Source organism: Tenrec ecaudatus, chromosome 14, assembly GCF_050624435.1.
Source record: "Tenrec ecaudatus isolate mTenEca1 chromosome 14, mTenEca1.hap1, whole genome shotgun sequence".
In the NCBI taxonomy this organism is placed as follows: domain Eukaryota; kingdom Metazoa; phylum Chordata; class Mammalia; order Afrosoricida; family Tenrecidae; genus Tenrec; species Tenrec ecaudatus.
In genome coordinates this window covers 125,654,832-125,674,415 of record NC_134543.1, presented here as the reverse complement: position 1 = coordinate 125,674,415, position 19,584 = coordinate 125,654,832, and the positions used below count along the sequence as shown (strand labels likewise).

Genomic DNA, 19,584 nt, shown 5'->3' with positions numbered 1-19,584 from the left:
ACAGCGTCTGGGAGGGCGGCATTGGGCCTCACCTAAGCGACTCGTGCTATGTCCCTCCCATGCGTGACCAGACAGCCCCACTGGGAGAGCACGGTTTTCCTTCAGAAGCCTAGCGACGGCCAGAAATGCCCTCCTTGTCTCCCGCTCTTTCCCTGTCCCTTCTCCTCCCAGGTTCTCTCTCCTCTTTTCTCCTCACCCCACTCTCCCCATCCCACCCCCACCCCAGTCTCTCCTTCCTGCCCTGGGGGAATTGCAAGGCTTCAGCAGCGATTCCCTGCCTCGCTCTGGTGTCTGTCTGGGGCTGGAGTCAGACCAGTCTGTCACTTTCCATTTCTCGGCCTCGTCAAGCAAGGGCCGTTTTCTCCATCAGAAGAGGAGTCACAGATCCTTGCTGCTGCCGGGTCGTGAGGGTTGAATGGGCCAGCTTGTGCTAATTTCCTAGCACAGGTTCTGCTGTGTAGCTGCTTAGTCGTTGCTTGCCCCACCAGAGCCTCCTCTCTGTTTTCTCCTCAAGGCACACGTGGAAAACGATATTTTTATAGCACACTGGCATAAAGAGTTGGCATACTGCCCCGAGAGACCGGGGGCACCAGCACTCAACCATGGGGACCACTGACAGGACACAGCCACTAACCAGCTCTGTGATGCTCACAGCAGCTCCGGGCTGCGCTGGGAAGCTCCTTCTGAGCTACGGCAGAGGCTCTCAACCCCGGATACACAGTGCTTGGTATTGATTTTGACTCAGCGCCACCCTGTAGGACAGGAGAGAACTGCCTTACAGGGTTTTCTAGGCTGAAAGCTTTACAGGAGGCACGAGCAGGCCTTTTCTCCCACAGAGCAGCTGGCAAATTCAAACCGCCAACTTTTCAGCTAACGGGTGCTTCACCAGCCCTGGGTTATGGTTCAACTGCATATCAGCACTTGAATGACTACCATGGCCATGACCCAGGACCCGCCCCAGCTCTATTAATTCATAATTGATGGGGGTGGGGCCTTGCATCGGTATTTTTTAAAGGGTCCCACCGAATTTGATGGAGAGAGAAGAGCGCACTCACTGACTTGCACTGCAAACCCCTGACCTGGACTTTCAGACCAGGGCTGGAAAACTCTGACGCTGCCTCTTGAACCCTTGATTCTTCAACGCTCTGGTTCACATGTTGAAATAGCAGGGCATTCTTGCAGCTACAGGGTGCACAGCATTCCTGAGTTTGAATTCAACACAGCTTTCTTTTTTTAAATCATTTTATTAGGGGCTCATACAACTCTTGTCACAATCATATTCTTGAGAAGCTGTTCTGGGGCAGGTCCTGTGTCAGCTTCTTCTCTGCTGTGAAAGCTCCTGTCTATTGGAGACACATCCACCCAGCCGTCTTGGACCCAGGATGGGGGATTTCAAGGTGGCGCGGGGGCACAAACGTGCCCCTGAGATACAGACCAGGAAACCACTGTATGCATGTCAAGCTTTGCTTGATAATCTATTTAGGTGGCAAACTGGGGCCCACAGGCTTGTCCCTGTTTTCTTCGGTGAACTTTATGAGTCTAAGTTTTACGTTTAGATCTTTGATCCATTCTAAGTTAGTTTTTGAGTATAGTGTGAAGTATAGATCCTGTCTCCTTTTTCTGCAAACGGATATCCAGTTTTTCCAGTACCAGACGGAGCAACTGTGGTGATAAACGGCATCCTTGTACGATTCCCATTCTCAAAGGAAATGTTTTCCATATTTCTCCATCGAGGAAAATGCTGGCTACTCATTCTGTACCTAGGCCCTTAACTATGTTTAAATTTTAAAACTGTGGTTAAATATACTATAAGAAAACATTGTGACTTTTTTTACATGTACAATTCAAAGACATTAATTGCATTCACTGTAACAAAGGAGCCACTGGTTTGGCAGACTGTGGAATATTAGACAAGAGAGAGATTCAAACTGGCTCATGTTAAGTATGACCGAACTGTATGGGGCGTGTGGTATGGAACAGCATCTAAAGGCCTCAAATGCCTTGCTTAGGAGTTAGGTGTGATCCCATTGGAAAAGGAGAGTGGCAGGTGGTGTGTGCATGCATATGTCTGGCTGTTCTAACAATAACAGTAAAAGCATGATAAGTCATCAGTACCATCTCACAATAATAACGCCTAGAAGGAGCTAGGATTTCACAGAACACTTTTTTATGCATTATCCCTCTCATTCTTCATGTGCGACAGGGCTTTGGTTTTCTCCACTTTACACAGGAGGAAACAGGAGCTCAGAGAAGTGGAGTCACTTATCTGGGCTCACACAGCTAGTGCGTAGTACAGCTGGGATTCAATCCCAGGATTGAAAGACCCTTTTTAATGCAGTGTACCTGCCTTCCACTATGCCAAGAAAGCGGCAGTGGAGATAAGAGTGGTATTCGTTACTGTATCAACAAAACTCGTTGGCCGGTTAGATGCGGCGAGGAAAGGGAAAGGAGAAGCAAAGACGACCCGTGTGTCGAGCGAGAGTGTGGTGATGGGTGATGCCATCCGTGACGGCGTGGAGTGCGTGGAGGGCATTGGAGCTCTGGGAGCTCTGGAGCAGCGGGACATTCAGGGAGACGGATCTGCACAGGCATCTGGAATACACGGCAGAAGTTGGTAGAGCTGGAAGCCGCTGTCCGTGTGGATTCTTTGGCAAGCCTTGGAAGGGACCCTTACAGGCCCTGCCTGTCCCCAATAGAGCTTTGCTTAATCTGCTCCCTTACGTTCGACCAGTGGTTCTCAACCTTCCTAATGGCACAACCCTTTAAGACAGTGCCTCATGTTGTGGTGACCCTCCAACCATAACATTATTTCGTCGCTACTTCATAACTGGCATTTTGCTACTCTGCATCAGACGACCCCTGTGAAAGGGTCGTTCGACCCCCAAAGGGGTCTCGACCCACAGGGTGAGAACTGCTGCCTTATCCCCTTCCATCTCCCTCTCTGACTGCTGGCAACCTCTGCTCTTAAAGATGCAATTGAGGCAGAGGTCACCCCTCCTCTGAAGCCCACGCAGGGTCCTCCTCTTGCCGATGTCCTCAGACCTTTGTCCTTGTATTACATTCTAGTTTATTCTCCTGGAGATTACGGAGAACATGTCTCTCTCTTTCCTTCCTTAGCCTTTGAGTGCCTTGAAGTCACTCTTATCTCTGCTACTTAGTAGGCTCTCCATAAAAGTGGGCTGAGTTAGATTCAATTGAATAGGTTGTTCATTGGCTGCCCAGAGGAATTCAGCTGTGTTGCTTGGGGCCTCTTACCCCCATACAACAGCATAGGTCAGAGCTCCCCAGTCCCATCCCCCCAGTTTCCATCTCCTTTCCCACAATCACGATTCCCTCTCCGTGTGCTCAGCCTAAGTGGAGCCTCCCCTTTCCTGGGGGACACGAAGCAGGAAACACTGGCAAATATCACAGCAGTGAGTTACGACTTCGATGAGGAATTCTTCAGCCAGACCAGTGAGCTGGCCAAGGACTTCATTCGGAAACTTCTGGTTAAAGAGACCCGGTAAGAGAACACAGTAAGGCCTCTCCAAGGAAATGTCAGCCTGCTTGCTCTGCCGTGGGCTGTGATCTGCCCCACTGCGGTCTGATGTGCGCAAGTGCTGAGAAGCATAACCGGCCAAGACTTGGCATTCACAGTCTTGTCTCAAGTCTTCTGCTGAAATGCAAATGACTGTACTCTTGCACATACGCATGGGGGATGGGGGGCACATTCTCCTGAACTTCTCAAGTGCGCATTACCTTGTGTAATCAGTCTGTCACAAAGACACTAATACTAAGTGATCAAAAGGTAACTCCACAGGCTTTTCAAGCCAATGCAAGTGAGTGGGAGAGGAAGTGGGCCCAGAGGGGCAGTGCAAGCACAGTAGAAAACGGGAAGCCCATGAATCCCACCCCTGCCAAGCAGACCCCTTCTTTGGGGCCAGGGTGAGCTCTGTATCTTTAGGGGTTGGAGGAGGAGATGGGCAGAGAATTGCAGGCTGCTAGATAGGGCCGGGTGAGAGGTTCCTCACTGACTCTAGAACAGCGGTTCTCAACCTGTGGGTCTCGACCCCTTTGTAGGTCAAACAAAATTACAGCAATGAAGTAGCAACGAAAATAATGTTATGGTTGGGGGCTCACTGCAACATGAGGCACTGTCTTAATGGGTCATGGCATTAGGAAGGTTGAGAACCACTGCTCCAGAAAGCCATGTCCTTGTGGCACCACAGACTCCAGAGAGGGCCAAGGTGGGTTCCTCCTATGGAGGGACCCTGGTTTTCCAGACTTGGGACAATGCCTGGTAGGGCCCCCCTCCCTGGAGATCGAGTAGCCACGGGCAGCGAGCGATCTGGGCGTCAGAGAATGCCAACGTGCAGGACTGCAAAGAGCTCACCCTGAAGACTCTTGTTCTCAGACTCTGTCCTCATGGGCCATCACTGTTTTCTGGTCCTTGTTTCAGGAAGCGACTCACAATTCAAGAGGCTCTCAGGCACCCCTGGATCACGGTAAGGGCTCGGGGGTGGGTTCTAGTGGGCTTGGCAGTGGCTGGCTCTAGAGGATCTGTTGAGAAGCCTGTGCTTGGCACGCTGACTGGCCTTCGGTCACAGATGTGAAAGCCAGACTGAAGTCAGCCCAAGAGCCTGCTCTTGTGTCCAAAGCTTCCTGCTACTTTAAGCTTGAATTTCAGAGATTTGGGTGACATAGGAGCCTTCACATACCTCAGTCAGAATCCTTTTTATTCTCTGAGGGAGGCCAGATCATACAGTGTTCCCTGTGGGAGGACAGAAATCCACCGTCACTTCACGATGCAGAAGCCAGGGCTCCAGCTCAGCAGCAGCTTTGAAACCATGCTTCTTGCTTTCTGACACCCCAGTCATCCAGTCATTTCCTCGGTCCCCAGGGACCCCCACAGACAGTCTCTGTCAGGGCGATTCCATCCCTCTAGGCTAGGGCCCAGGGCCCAGTGGATTTGTGATCAAGTTCCCAGCTGTGGGTTTCTCAGAGAGTCTTGCATCTCAGTCCAGGGAAAGCACGTTTTGGAGGCTCTGGGTTAGGAAGTTAGGATCCCGGCCTCCTGGGGACTGACCAGCAGCAGGACACTCAGGGTCATCGCCCTACGACTTGCCATTCACTACTCGTTAAACAAGGAGGCAGAGAGGGTTCCTGTGAACCTGTAGGGGTGCGAGTGAGAAAGAGTAGAAGCCCAGCAAATGCTCACGTTCTCTGCTACCGACAAAAGGGTGGTGGTTGGGACCTACTTGGACGTGCCTCAGAAGAAACATCTGGCAACCTGCTGCTGGAAGGTCGCAGCTGTTGAAAACTGTACACAGCCCATGTCCCTAGGACACACGTGGTTTGCCAGGAGTTGAAACTGACTTGATGGCAACTGTGTTTGTCTGTGAGTGTTTTCAAAGCCCATGGGAGATGGAGGGGCCGGGCAATTGGGAATAAGGTCCCATTCATTTGCCCCGTTAAAGAGGAGGAAGACAGAGGCCCTCCACATCTGGAGCTGGTCCAAAGCACGAGGCCAGGGAGTGTTTGGGGCTGCCTCCCTGCTCAGCATGCTGTTGCCAAGGCCCAAGGGGAGGCAAGTCCCAAAGGAGGGAGACCGCTGCTCAGCTGTGGCCTCGTGTGCCCGGCCCTTATGTGGATCCCCAACGGGATCCTGCCTGCAGCCTGCTTGTCTGTGTGAGTGCCCATTAAATGCTATGTGTGTGGAGACCCTGCCTAACAGCCATGGACCACCCTGCCCTGAGGGGAGCATGTAGGCAGCACCCCTGCATGGTGCTCCTCCACCCCAGTCCTTCTCGCCTGCAGCCTGCAGTGTGAGTGTCTGACCTCCAACACGTGACCAACTAATGTTCTGCTGCTTCTGTTCGAACACCCACCAGTCTGAAGGCGAAGTCCGAGTCCCTGAAGAGCAGAAGGCAGGGCCCACCCAGCTGAAGACCAAGCGCCTGAGAGAGTACACCCTCAAATGCCACTCCAGCATGCCCCCCAACAACACCTACATCAATTTCGAGCGCTTTGCCCGAGTGGTCGAGAACGTGGCGTGGGTGGACCAGGGGTGCCGCTCCCTGGCGGGGGCCCACGACACACTCCAGGATGATGTGGAGGCTCTGGTCTCCATCTTCAATGAGAAGGAGGCGTGGTACCGAGAGGAGAGTGAGAGCGCTCGGCACCACCTGTCCCAGCTCAGGTACGAGTTCCGCAAGGTGGAGGCCTTGAAGAAGCACCTGTGTGAAGACATTGGGGCCACGGGTTCCAGCCTTAGGATCGTGGCTAGGAAACTGGACCACCTGCAGGCGCAGTTTGAGGACCTGAGGCAGGAGCTCTCGGCAGACCTACAGTGGATCCAGGACATGGTGGGCAGCATACAGCTGGAGAGTGGGCACCCAGATGGCCTGGACCCCAGTGTGTCCCTGACAGAACTGCTCAGCAGAACGTGCAGTGAGGAACTCCTGCCCGGCTTGAAGTTTTGAGCCCCAGAAGCCAGCCAGGAAGCAGGCATCCTCAGTGGCTTGCAGAAGCCTGCGGCCCGGATGATCCTGAGGACTCCGGTCAACCATGCATTCTGCCCTTCCCGCAGCAACGTGGTTTTCTGGATTGAGCGCTGACAGGGCAGCCGGGCTTTTTAAAGCAGTCCGAGAGTGAGCGCCCTCTGTGGGAACCCTAGCCTTCCCTGCGCCTGAGGGAGGCATGCTAGCCTCGGGGAGATGCCTGATCATTGATTTGAGATGATAAATCTGTACACTGTCCCACTGCTCACCTACCCACCTTATGGATTGCAGGCCTTGGGTGCTATTTGGCATAATGGTTAAGTAGTTTGGCATTTTCCTGCTGCAGAAGCCAGGATTGAAAATGAACACACAAAGTCATATGACTTTTCATTTGCATTGACTTTTCACTTACCAAACCTTGCCTGCCAGCAGCCTCATCCGAGCCTTAGAATTAGAGATCTGAAATTGCCCCAAGAATCGTGTCCTGGAAGGTGAAGTTCGTGGTTCCTCATCATCATCCCTGTCACTGTGCAGGGCAGGGAGGGAGGCAGCACCATAACCCTCTTCTCCACCTCGTCCCTCATTCATCAGTGACATCAACTGAGGGTGCAGAGGGGGTGGACCATGCCGAGCGACACTGTCGGGGTGACACCAACACGACCATCTATACAGTGTCTGGGTGATGTTCCAACAGATACTTATTATTTTCTATACAGTAATCTCTCTAGTTATAACAGCAGAAACACGTTCACGAGCCCAGCTTACATGTAAGCCTATCCCTGCAAGGCCCACATGCTGTGCTCCTCACCTGTTTGAACATCCTACCGTGGTCGGAGATGGCACCCTGACCCAGAGGCAGGGTGCTCTGAGTCACGAGGTTCTGCACGTGGTATAAAAACTTGCTGTTCTTCTCTTTGCTGCGGGGCTTCTTATTGTCACTAAGTTTTGTCAGATTTTCTGGTGTTTCAGCCACACTTTTGTGCTTATTAGTATTTGTGAATCTATACCAATAACTTTTTTGAGAAGGAAGCACTAATTAAAGGAAAAGGAGAAAGGTCGAAAACAACTTCAACCCAGTTATGAATAATGCGACTAATAATGTATTTCAATTTAGAGAGATTTTTCAAAGCGGCCTTGTTGTTGTTATTCGTACAATATAAGAACTCTCAGAAGGAACTGACAACTATATCCCATATTATTCTGAGTCAAGCTGATAATAAACTTTACTAAGAGTCTGTATGGTCTGCCATGTAAGGAGGGCCAGAGTTCAGGAGGTGACATCACGACTCTCTGCACAGGGTGACGCTGATGCTAGTGAAGCCACAGGCTCCAGCTTTGTGTTGAGACTGAAAAGCAAAAGGCATTCAGCAGGCTCACTTTCCCATCTCCTGAGGGCAGTGGGCCCCAAGGGACTCCGCCTCTCCACGAGTCTTTGAAGAGGGTGGATGGCAACATTGGGAAGCACCAAGCCCCATCATCCCTTCCTGACCACAGCTTTGAGCACCTCCACTCTCCTCCCACACTGGTGAGATCCGGCCTTCGGAAGAGAGGCCAGTCAGCTGACTTTACCAACAGTTAAGGAGTGGAGGCCCTGCTCTCCGGCTTGGGAATTAGCGGGACGCGCATGATATATCGACATACCCAAACCCAATACCCAGTGCCCTCAACTTGATTCATAGCGACTCTGAAGGCCAGAGTAGAAGTATTCCCTAGGGTTTCTGAGGCTTTAAAGCCTTTCAGGAGCAGACAGCTGTCCCATGGGACTCCCAAGGCAGGTCTTCATGGCAGCGCCTGGCACATGTTCCTCCCGGAGAGTACATGACTTTGCTGACCAGTTCTTTCAAGCCACCACTGTCCGTGCAGCCAGCTCCCACAAAGACCTACATTGCTTTCAGGCTTACACACTGCATAAACTAATGTAAGTGCCAAGTGGGCTAATTTGTTTTAACCACTAGTTAAAACTACTGCACCACCATGTTCCTTACAGACAAGACTACCCCTGGGTGAAAGACGGCGTCTGGGAGGGATGGGACACCGCCCCCTCCCGAGTAGGAGATGGGAAAGGTGGTAGTGAGAGAGGGAATAGAGGCTGCAAATCTTCCAGAGACCGAGCCCTGGTGGCGCAGTGTTACAGCACTTGACTACAAGCTGAAAGGTGGCTGGAACTCACCAGCCACTCTGCAGGGAAAGGTATCGTAGTCTGCTTCTGTAAAGACGTGCAGCCTTGGAAACCAGATGGGTCAGGTCTTCTCTGCCCTATGGGGTGATTATGAGTCAGAATGGTGTTGGTGGCAATGGGTTCATATTTCAGAGACCTTGAGAGAGAGAAAGTCTGACTATGGAGGGGAAGTAGTGGCAGAGAGCAGAAGCTGTCTCAGGGAGGGCCTCCCGACTCCTTAGGCTCTGCCGCAGGGGCATGTCCAGATTGGAATGAGGGTCCAGATTGGAATGAGGGTCCAGCTGGGGCTGCTGAGCAGCAGCTCAGGGATGCTTTTGTTCTCAACGTTGTGTCAGGGAAAATTCACAAAGCTTGCACGAAGGTCTAGAGAGTGATGTTTCCCTAGGTGCCTGTTACCAGCTTCAAAATTCATCAAGTTCATGGTCTTCAGCCCCTCTCTTCCCGCCATTTTTCTGGAGTATTTTAGAGCAAACTTTAGGCTTATTAACTCATCAACCCTTAACATATCTCTAACTGATATGGATGTACCTGCCCCCCCTTCCTTTTTCTCCATAGAATTAAACCCACACAGAAGTGGTTATTTTTTGTCATTGAGATGAATTCATATACCAGAGAATTCACTATTTTAAAATGAATTCTTGAGTGCCATTTAGTACGTCCTCATTTTTGTGCAGCCTCCCCCTTCCATCTATGATGAGGTGTTCCCATCACCCCAAAAGACACTGGGGCCCTTACGCCATCACTCCCCATTCTCCTCTGCCCTCGCTTTCAAGCACCATTCTATTTTCTGACTCTGTCTATTCTGAATACCAGGAAAAGCAACTGAGTTTTTACTGCCATTGAGTCAATTCTGACTCATAAATGGAGTCAGAGAGTATGTGGCCCATTGTGACGGACTTCTTTGATTTAGCAGATTTGGGGGGATTCATCCACACTGATGTTTTTGCTAGGTGACAGTCGACTCTGTTCTGGCTTCGGGTGACGCTGTGCACAGTAGAAGGAAACACTTCCTGGACTCGGCGCATCATCCCAGTACTTCAGTCTCTTTTCTGTTGGAAAGTATTTCCCTTTGTGGATGTACTGCCCTCTGGTTACCCATTCATCCGTGGATGGACCTCTGGGATGATTTTCACCTTTTGACCTTTGTGAGAGGCCACTTGCCAGTATTTACAGGGAAAAGGCAGAGCATCGCTCTTGTACCCCACATGCCCAGCAACTTAATCAAAAGTAGCAGCGCCACATTCCTTCTGGGAATAGTTCGCTGCCCAGTTTATACCCCTCTGGCTTCAAAGTGGAGCTGACCAGCTTCAGCACTTGGTCAGCCTCTTAGCAGCCAGGGAGCTCCATGGGTTGGAAAAGGCCAGCGGGTAGATTTACAGCAAGTGGCCTACGGGGGACATGCTGAGGTGCCTGACATACACTGTATGCCTTCGCGTATAAGCCGACCCGAATATCAGCCGAGGCACCTAATTTTACCACAAAAACTGCATTAAAAATGTGCTGAAAAACTCGGCTTATACTCAAGTAGACACCGTAGATAGAGCCTGAGAAGTAATTGCATCATATCCTACCAATGGCCTTCATTGGGCTCCACTATTCTGTGCCTGTCCCTATTGGGCCACTCAGAAGATGAGGTCCTCAATCAAGGACTCTTCCCGTGAATGTTCACCTTTCAGGCATGGGATTAGTGCCCATGCTTCTCCTGGGCAAGGGTGCCGGTAAGTAAGTGCTCTCAAACACAAAACTAAAGTCACTGCCATCAAGTTGATGCTGACTCATAGCGACCCTACAGGACAGGATAGAACTTCCCCTGGGGGTTTCTGATACTGTAATTCTTTTTTTTCTAATCATTTTATTGGGGGCTCATACAACTCATCACAATCCATACCTACATCAGTTGTGTAAAGCACATTTGTACATTCATTGCCCTCATCATTCCTGTAATTCTTTATAGGAGTAAAGAGCTTCACCTGTCTCCCCTATAGTGGCTGGTGGCTTTGAATTGCTGGCCTTGAGGTTAGCAGCCTGACGTCACCAGGGCACCTTTTTTGCTCTCAGAATCATTGAATTTGCCTCAACAAATGCTTCATGCCAAGTACATGCACCTTCTACAGAGCTGGGCTCAAGTCCCTGGCTGCGTGAACATGGTAATTGTCCCTGTGCGTCAGTGGTACATGGAGGAACGACCGATGGTGTTGGAAGGCAGCGTGGGAATCATCTTTGGAAGGAACAGGAACTGGGCGATATAAGAGAGGAAGGGTTGGCGCCAAGTGATTAAATACAGAATGAGCGACCAGGATTGACCAGGCAGCAGAGAAGTAGGCTCCGACACTGAGTCCCACAGGCAGGTGAGGTGTTGTTTTCTATAGCATGGTCGGGGGGCCTTCAAGAGGAGGTGACGTTTAGCAAAGACCTGAACAAGAGGACAACGTCAATATAAAACGTGGGGACAAAGATTTAAGCACGTGCAAGCAGCCCGAGACCTTGGGTCCATGACTCGGGCAGCCTGTCCATGGGAGTCACATGAACAAGGAAAGGGGAGGGAGGTCGGGTTGGAGGAGGAGCCAGAAGGGGCAGGCTTGTCAGCTGCTGTCCCTAGCACACTGGGGAGCCCTGGAAATCTCTGAGAGGAGTAGCAGGCCTGGTACGCAGCATAGAACTGTTGCCCTCTGCCCTCTTTCGCGTGGGGCCTAGACGCAGGGCTGGGCTGGCAGGTGTGCCAGAGGAGGTGACAGGTGGCTCAGCAGAGTGGGGATAGGAGGGGACGACCTGATTGTTTTCTCTCCCGCACCCCCCCCCCCCGGCTCTGTTTCGCCTCCTCTTTCAGCGCTACACTCTTTGACCCAAACCCCTGGGTTTCCGTGTTGAAGAGTGACTAGCCCCAGCTTTCTCTCCCACCATCCCTCATTCTCCTCTGTGCCCCCGCATTGGAGGTTGCATCTTGCTGGCTCAGAGAGGCACAGCGTGATGGCTTATGTGGGCTTCAGTGACTGGGCGATCCAGGGACAGGGCTCTGAACAGTGCAAGTGAGCAGGTCCCAAGTCCTGGACTTTCACCCCAGGTCATCCCTTGAGCAACTCAGGGAGAAATCAGCAGCCGCTCTCAGGAAAAGGAGTTGGTTGCTGTGAGCAGTAACCAACTCGCTGGCTCCTAACAAGTGCTCTGTCTGGGTGGCACGCATGATTGCATGCTCAGCTATACAAAAGGTCGACAGTTCGAACCCACCCAAGGGTTCCTCGGAAGAAAGATCTGGCTGCTATCGTAAAGTGATCGCCACAAAGCCCTTGTGGAGTACAGTTTTCCCCGCAGCACATGGCTTTGCAACCGGGCAAGGCTGATCTGGGCAGATTTAGCGGGGCACTGGGGGGACCCTCACCCCCATGCAAGAGCCCGGCTTGGATCCCCATCTTCCGTGGGAGGTGTGTACCTTTTTAGGAGACGTCAAACGTTTTCAGGGGCGTTTCCATTCGAAGAACTAGGAAGACAGGCTTGGAAACCCACTTCTGAAAACCAGCCAAGGCAAACCTGATGGATCACAATGATCCAATCCCCAACCAATTGGGGGTGGGGGGTGGGGTGGTGATGCAGGACCAGGCAGCGTTTGATCCCTCTGCATTGGGGCCGCTATGAGTCAGGGCTGGCTGACTGCAGGGCAGCCGACAAGGCATCCGTTCTGCTGAGCCCACGACTGGCCCAGGCACAGGAGGTAAACCCAGACTACTGTCAAGTGACCCTCGCCCTCAAAGTAGCCTTGTGATTGATGTTCCTGCCTCCCGCGCTTCCCCTTAAGGAGAGGCCAAGCCTACTGCCAAACGGGCTTCTGTGTCTGGCTGAGGTAACAATGGCTCAGGGGCACCCAGGGCAATCAGCGAGGCATCGGTAGCCATGCGGCCACCCTGGTGCCCTCCCACTGCCTAGAGAGGAGGCACTGCGGCCAGGCGAAGCACAGCGTGTAGCTGGGGGTTCCGCAAAGCCGGGGTGCTATCGGGAGTCCAGTGTCAGCCACCACTCTGCTTTGTCCCTCAGCCTGTGGACACCCAGCAAGCCATGGTGCGCCGGGAGTCTGTGGTCAACCTGGAGAACTTCAAGAAGCAGTACGTCCGCAGGCGATGGAAGGTGTGTCCGGGTCTGGGGGTGGGAGGTGGGTGGCGAGGGGGGCTGTGCAGTCTCTGCGCACCCTCTCACCAGGCCATTCCTTGTCCCTTCCTCCCCTCCCCCAGCTCTCCTTCAGCATTGTCTCCTTGTGTAACCACCTCACCCGCTCCCTGATGAAGAAAGTGCACCTGAGACCAGATGGCAACCTGGTGGGTAAATCCAGGCCCCAGAAGGCAGGTGGTTCTTCCTTATTTGCAGCCAGTTCCTGCTGCTCTGCTCTTCCTCCGAGCTGGTGGCTGGAGTGTGGTCAGCAGAAACCATGTGTTGGGGGGGCGCCCGGGGTACCTTGAAACCTTTCCTGGTGTCACACCACACCCCCCCGGCTTTGCTTAAGTCCTCAGAGAACTGCAGGGACGCTGGCAAGGACAACACTTCAGACGACCCCTAAATTGCTCCTTATGCTCGAACATGGACTTTAGAATAGAGGCTGCCCATCCTTTTTTAAAAAAATCATTTTATTAGGGGCTCATGCAACTCTTATCACAACCCATACATATATCAATTGTGTAAAGTACATTTGTACATTCGTTACTCTCATCATTGTCAAAACATTTGCTTTCAGGGGCAATCCCTGACAGCTGATGCCAGAGGACTTTCCCCAGCTTGCTTTCTTATGGTTTGCCTCTGACTCATGCGAAAAGTTGCTGCCCAGCAGAGCCTGGGTTATTTTTATTGTTCCAGCTGGGTTTGGTCAAGGTCACAGCGGTTCTCAACCTGTGGGCCTCAACCCCTTTGAAGGGTTGAACGACCCTTTCTCGGGGGTCGCCTGACTCATAACAGTAGCAAAATTACAGTTATGAAGTAGCGACAAAAATAATATGGTTGGGGGCAGTCACCACAACATGAGGAACTGTATTAAAGGGTCTTGGCCTTGGGAAGGTTGGGAACCACTGGTCTAGGATGTAGCTTGCTATAGTTAATCTTGACCTTGGATCTCCAGCTGGCTTGGGTCTGGGAAAGATGGCCGGTGGGTAGCAGGCAGGCATTCCAGGCTGAACTGGTTCTGCACCCAGTGTAGTTCCCTCCTTACAGAGAGAGGCCCAGGGAGTCACTGGGAACATTGTAGACTTGTTTCCTAATTTGTGTCCTTGGGCAAACATTTTGAAATAGCCCGATTTTCATTCAAGCACTCAGCACCAGCACCCCAATGGAACACCCTGCAAATGGAATTGGGTCCCTGTGTCAGTCTGCGTACTTTAGAGAAACAAATCCACAGAAACTCATGTATAAGAGAGAGTATTATATAAAGGTTAAGTGCACATCAAGAAAACACCCCAACCCAATGCTGCCCAAGCCCACAAGTCCAATATTAGCCCATGTGCCTGACACCAATCTACAAAGTCTTCCATCTCATAAAATACACGCAATGACAACAACTGCAGGAGGAAAGCTGAGTCAGTGAATGTGTCAGCATCTCAGAGCTGGCAGAGGTCTCCACACGACTGTTCCAGCACCCAGGGCTGCATCGAGGTAGATCTGTGGAGCTTCTCCTCGGGGATGTCTTGCAGGAAGTAAGCCTTGCCTGCTTAAGCAGGGAACTGGCTAAGGCAGCTGCACCTGGTTCGACCATCACAAAGCAAGAGATCTGAGAACTAGAAAGGTGAGGCTCATGGAGCCATTTATCCCTCTGCCCTTCAATTAGCCCCACATGTGTTTATCGGCCAGGTTGGCACAATAAATTAACTACTTCAGTCCCCGACATCTGTTTGATCACTTTTCCAAGGGGACTTTCTTTAACATTAAAAACAAATAGGAAAGATAAGTCTGTTTGTTTAAAAAGCATTAAACAAATGGACCCAACTTTCCTGTTTTAAAGGACATCTGGCAACAGCCTTTTGATTTGCTTATAGCTTTCTGGGCTCCTGGGTGACACAAATGACTAACCTCAAAGTTGATGGTTTGAACACCCCCTGGTGGCACTGCAGAAGAAAGGCCTGGCAGTCTGCTTCCTTCCAGATGTCCGCCCAGCAAAGCCTGTGGAGCAGTTCTCTGTCGCTCATGGGCTCACCAAGCATCAGAATCGATCCCACAGCAACAGGCTTCTAAGGGTCTCTGCAAGAACTGACTGAATTGTCATTAGGTTCCATGGGCGTGGCCTGAACAGGAAGGCAGCCAGCCTGGGCTCTGGTATAGCCGTGGATGAGCCAAAGGATCCGCACTTTGGTATCCTCTTTCCTCAAACTGCAACTCAGAAGCCATTTTCCTGCAAGGAAAGCATGGCCGGCTGTCCTGAAGATGAGGAAAGACAGGGTGTGGAGTGGCGGCCATCAGACCGGGGGTGCCCCCTACACCTCACCCCAAGCCCCCTGTCTCTCTGGGCCGAGTCCTGCCCACAGACCACGTATCCAAGTGCTCTTCATTATGTGACAGCCACAGAGGGCGCCACATAGAACTGTCACTGCTCTCAAAGCGTGGCCTCTCCTGGTGCTGGGCTGGCCGCCCTGCCTGGTGCACAGCAGGTCTCAGGGCAGTTGGCTTGGGTTCCCCTCAGGCTCCACTGCGCCCCCTGACTTGGACTCCTTTTCATTATTCACCTCCCTGGGTCACAGGTCCCCGACTCCGGTGTGGTCACCCAGGGTGTCTAGCTTGACCTCATCTCTGGCATTTCATGACCCCCTTCCCTAAACTGCTGCTGCGTGTTTTTGTTGTGGTTTTTTTTTTAGAGGAATTGTGAGAGTGACACGGAAGAGGACATCGCCAAGAGGAAAGCCCTCCACCCCCGGCGGCGGAGTAGCACCTCCTAAAAGCCCGGTTCCCGTGGCTGCCCAGGAGGCCCAGCCCTGAGGCCTCCATTCTGCACAGATTCCTAGACAGAGACTGTCACCAGCCTCAAGGCGCTCTGCACCCTTGTCAGAGAGAAGGGCCTGCAGGGGTCAGAGGACTGCACAGGGAGCCAGGAGAGCTGGGACGTCATCCACAGAGGAGGCTCCAGCATTTCCAAAGCTCTAAACCCCACCAAACAGGCTTGCTATAACCTGCCTGCTGACCTCAGAATCTGGGGTGGGGTGTGGACTTAAATCTATGTAAACAAAAGCTATTCCTATCTGGACCTGGGGTGGGGTGGGGTGGCTGAGTGAGTGAGGGTCTGGACAGGGTGCATACCAGGTGCGTACCAAGGTGGTTCTTTCAAAGCCCTGCACATCCTCCTGGAAGCTGGGCTGGGCCAATGGCAGAGAAGTGAATGCCGGGTGAAGGATAAACTGTGGGTCCAGTCATCCATTCTTTTTAACGGAAGGAGGGAGACTTCATTTGTTTTCTGTGGGGAGAGCTTGGCTGGCATTATGGGAGAGAGGCTTGGGGAGAGGGGCAGGGAGAACCCCGGTAGGTGTGGTATGTCTGGAGAGGGCAGAACCACATAGGTCAAACCTTACACCCAGAGGGCAGAGGCCTCCCTTCATGGGCAGGGAGAGTGGATGAAGTGAAACTTGGGGTGTGAGGGAGCAACCCTGTGGCCTCCAAGAACTCACATGTAGGGAGGGTGTCAGGCTGACCATATGCCAGACCTTCTGTAGCAGCCATTCCCAGCCCATTGTAAGGGCTTCATTTCTTTCTCTCTTTTTTTTCATTTTTATTAAACTTCTGGTTTATCTGATGTCTGGATTCTTTTAGGAGCACCCATCCCTGACTCCTTTCACCCAGGTACATATGGTTCTGAGGCAGTGCCCAGGATTGTGTCACTGAGTGAACAGATCTTACTGAACGACCCCCTGAAGTCTCTAGGCTGCCTACTTTCTGTATTTTTCTGCAGAGATCCCCAGGGCCCCTCAAACTGGCCAAGATACAAGTAGCTAATATATGCAGTACCTGTATTTCCACTGCTGGTGCCAACCTTGCCCCTATCAACACCAGCCAAGACAGGGAGAGACTCTTATAGAGCCGTTGGAAGGCGGGGAGAAAGCAGCCCTGGGAGGAGAGAGCCAGGGCGGTGTCTCACTGAAGCCTTGAGTGGATTTGGCAACGGGACCTTAACCACCCTGCCGTCTGGGCCCTGCTTTCGAGGCCAAAAGAGTGGTGTTGCTGACCGGAAACCCACAGAAAGAACTCTGTAGATGAGAAATGAAAGGGGCCAGGATGAAGCTTGGGAAGTCCATGGGAAGGTGAGTGAGGGAACCGAGCCGAGGAAATGACCTGGGAAATAGGGTAGAGGAGGGGGTGCAGGTGTCAAGAAAGGGGCTGGGGTGGGGGAGGAACCATCTGTCCTCTGTGGCAACAGCAATTTATAAGCACTTTGGCCCTGCGGGACAGACAGGCAGAGCAGTTCCAACCAAGTTTCCGGATGGAAATTGAGCTGACCTGACTGCAAAAAGTAGTTTGCTGAAGACAGTAAGTTGACCTTTAGTTCTCAGTACTGGCTTTGTGCCTTACTCCAACCTCTAGAGGGCAGCTGAGACTGAGAATGACCACTGCAGCCACTGGGGCAAGAGGGGGAGGTGCTTCTGGCTGTGACTGGTCACATAAACCAGCATGGAATGTTCTAGAACAAAGGCTCACTGGAAACTCCCTAGAAAGTACCCTGTAGTAGGAGTAGGTGCAATTCTCTGCTGCTACGAAGGGGAGCGGTGGATGGTGTCAACAAACCCAGCCTTGAGCTTCCTGTCATGATCATGGAGTTAGCCATGTGGAACTTGATTAACCCAGGTACTGAAAAGCCCTGGATAGTGCAATGCCTTAAGTGCTTGACGGTTAACCCAAAGATGGAGTGTTCAAACCCACCCAGTGGCTCGTTGGGAGAAAAGAGCTGACGATCTGCTCTCATAGATGGTTGTGCGTAGTTGATTCTAACTCCCGGTGTCCCTTATAGGATCTGTTCCTGTAACGGTTCCAGGCTAGGAACCTGTCATATCAGGCCACTGTGTGTTGGAACCTTCTCAGTGGGAACACTCCCAACCATGACACTTGACTGAGCGAGAGCTCGTGACCAGTTCTGGGCCACGCTGGGGAACAGGTCTGATGAGGCCTCAGCCGCCTTCTTAACCCCAGGTACAGAGCTCGTGCCTTCAGCCTTCAGAGACTGTGGGTGACCTTGCAGGAATTGACCAGTCCGTTAGCTTTACCTCATGTTTAACAAGCTCTGCCCATGGCCGCTCCCTGTTTCATTCTTCAGTCTCAGAAATAGAAGACATGATCACACTTGATTGCCCTAGGACACTGTCATTTTCCAACTCCCAATGTCTTAGGCTCCTATGACGGGCCAGGCGCTGTTCTAGGCTCTGGGTTAAAACACAAGCAGGACAAGCATGGTCTGTCTCTGTCCTAAAGTCAATCATATTATAGAAATCCTGGGAATCAGGACTCCATCGTCCCACCCGCAGACGGTTCCTCTTAGCTTTCCTCTCCTCTCAGTTAGATGGTTGATCAGTTCCCCTCAGCCCAGCTCTCGGGAGTTTGATGGAACCTACTGGGCCTCCCAGAATCCTAGAGGCCAGGCTGGGCAGAGGGGCCCCTGAAGGATGCACACTTCAAAGGCCCTTTGCCCAGGAGCCTGACATCCATGTCACTCCTTACAGGCCTCCAGTCCCTGCGGCCTCTCTGCCCACACATGACTGCTGCCCTCCCTCCATGTGTGAGGACAAAGGCAACCAGGTGTGCTGGGTGGCGGGGGCTGCTCTGAAGATGCACTGAATTGCTGACACTTCAGGGCTGAAAGGATGATGGTGTGCTCTGTGGTAAATGGCACATCCCCAGGGATTGAAGCTGCTCAGTGAAAAGACAATGCTTGAAAGAGGTCTGAGGGTGCCCTACCCCAGGATGTTTGCCTGTGTGTGTGCAGGGTGCCACATTAATATTTCACAAGTACGCATATGAATATTTTAGTGCGCTATGTTTTAATGTCAACCTCGCTGACTTCTCTGGATCTAGGTCTTGAGATTCCATTTGCCTTTGCCATGCACCATTTGTTTGGCGAAGGGTTTTTTGTGCGGAGGCAAATGCAGGCTGTGCCGTAAAAGATGAGCCACAAAAGCTTTATTAAGGAAAAACCAAGCCCTGTGCACCCCAACTAAAGTAGGAAAGGAAGAAAACACCTAATTTGACGACTGGGATATTGTAAGGCATTTTATTTGGCACCAGCTTCTAGAACATTATTTCCATCAAATTTCCAGCTCTATGTCATCCTGCCATTGCCCCCCCCCTTGTTCCTTAAAAATTTTATTGGCATATAATTCATGTACCATACAATTCAATAGTCTAAGTATATTAAAAAGAGTTGACCAATCATCAATCACCACAATCAATTTTAGAACATTTTCTTCATCCTCGTACCCATGATTATTAGCTTCCCATTTCCTCCCAACCTCCCCTGCCCTAACCTAAGGAGCTAGTTAGGGTCTCTATGGATTGCCTCTCTTGGATTTCATATAAATAAAATCATTACACGCCACCCTACCCACAAAAAAAAAAAAAGACAAAAGGCAGGAAATCCTCAATCCAAAAGAAAGCAGACTAGAAACTAGAACAAATTAAAAATGGGTCAAAGGGGAAAACAAGTAACGGTATGTCAAATGTTAACCTAGCTCTACGTGCAAGAATGCACTCAGTCTGAGGGGGGACTATTCATCGCCCGATGCAGTCGTCTGAGGGAGTTCACGAGAGGCTTGATCCACGGAGGGAAACAGACTGCAAACAGACTCCAGGCTTCATTATCATCCATTACCTCTGTAAACTGGGGGCTCAGAATTTAAGCCCTCATACAATTTCTTCCTTTGATCTTGGATGTTATCGCTTATAAACCTTGGATCACACGGGCAGTGTGCTCTCCCCGTGTGGACTTAG

At 51.5% G+C, this 19,584-nt stretch overlaps 1 protein-coding gene across 2 annotated transcripts in view; it reads left to right on the top strand.

The window, feature by feature from the left end:
* The window catches only part of DAPK2 (death associated protein kinase 2), a 136,077-nt gene extending 119,754 nt beyond the window's left edge, over positions 1–16,323 (top strand). The window contains exons 8-12 of one of the 2 annotated variants that reach the window (XM_075530747.1): positions 3,350–3,502; positions 4,439–4,484; positions 12,685–12,774; positions 12,879–12,962; positions 15,477–16,323. In XM_075530747.1, coding sequence (XP_075386862.1) covers positions 3,350–3,502; positions 4,439–4,484; positions 12,685–12,774; positions 12,879–12,962; positions 15,477–15,557 — 454 coding nt within the window. In that variant the 3' untranslated portion in view covers positions 15,558–16,323. Of the gene's footprint in view, positions 1–3,349; positions 3,503–4,438; positions 4,485–5,870; positions 6,468–12,684; positions 12,775–12,878; positions 12,963–15,476 lie in introns of those variants that run through there. The other variant, XM_075530748.1, reaches the window with a different exon arrangement.
* Positions 16,324–19,584: the final 3,261 nt, after the last annotated feature.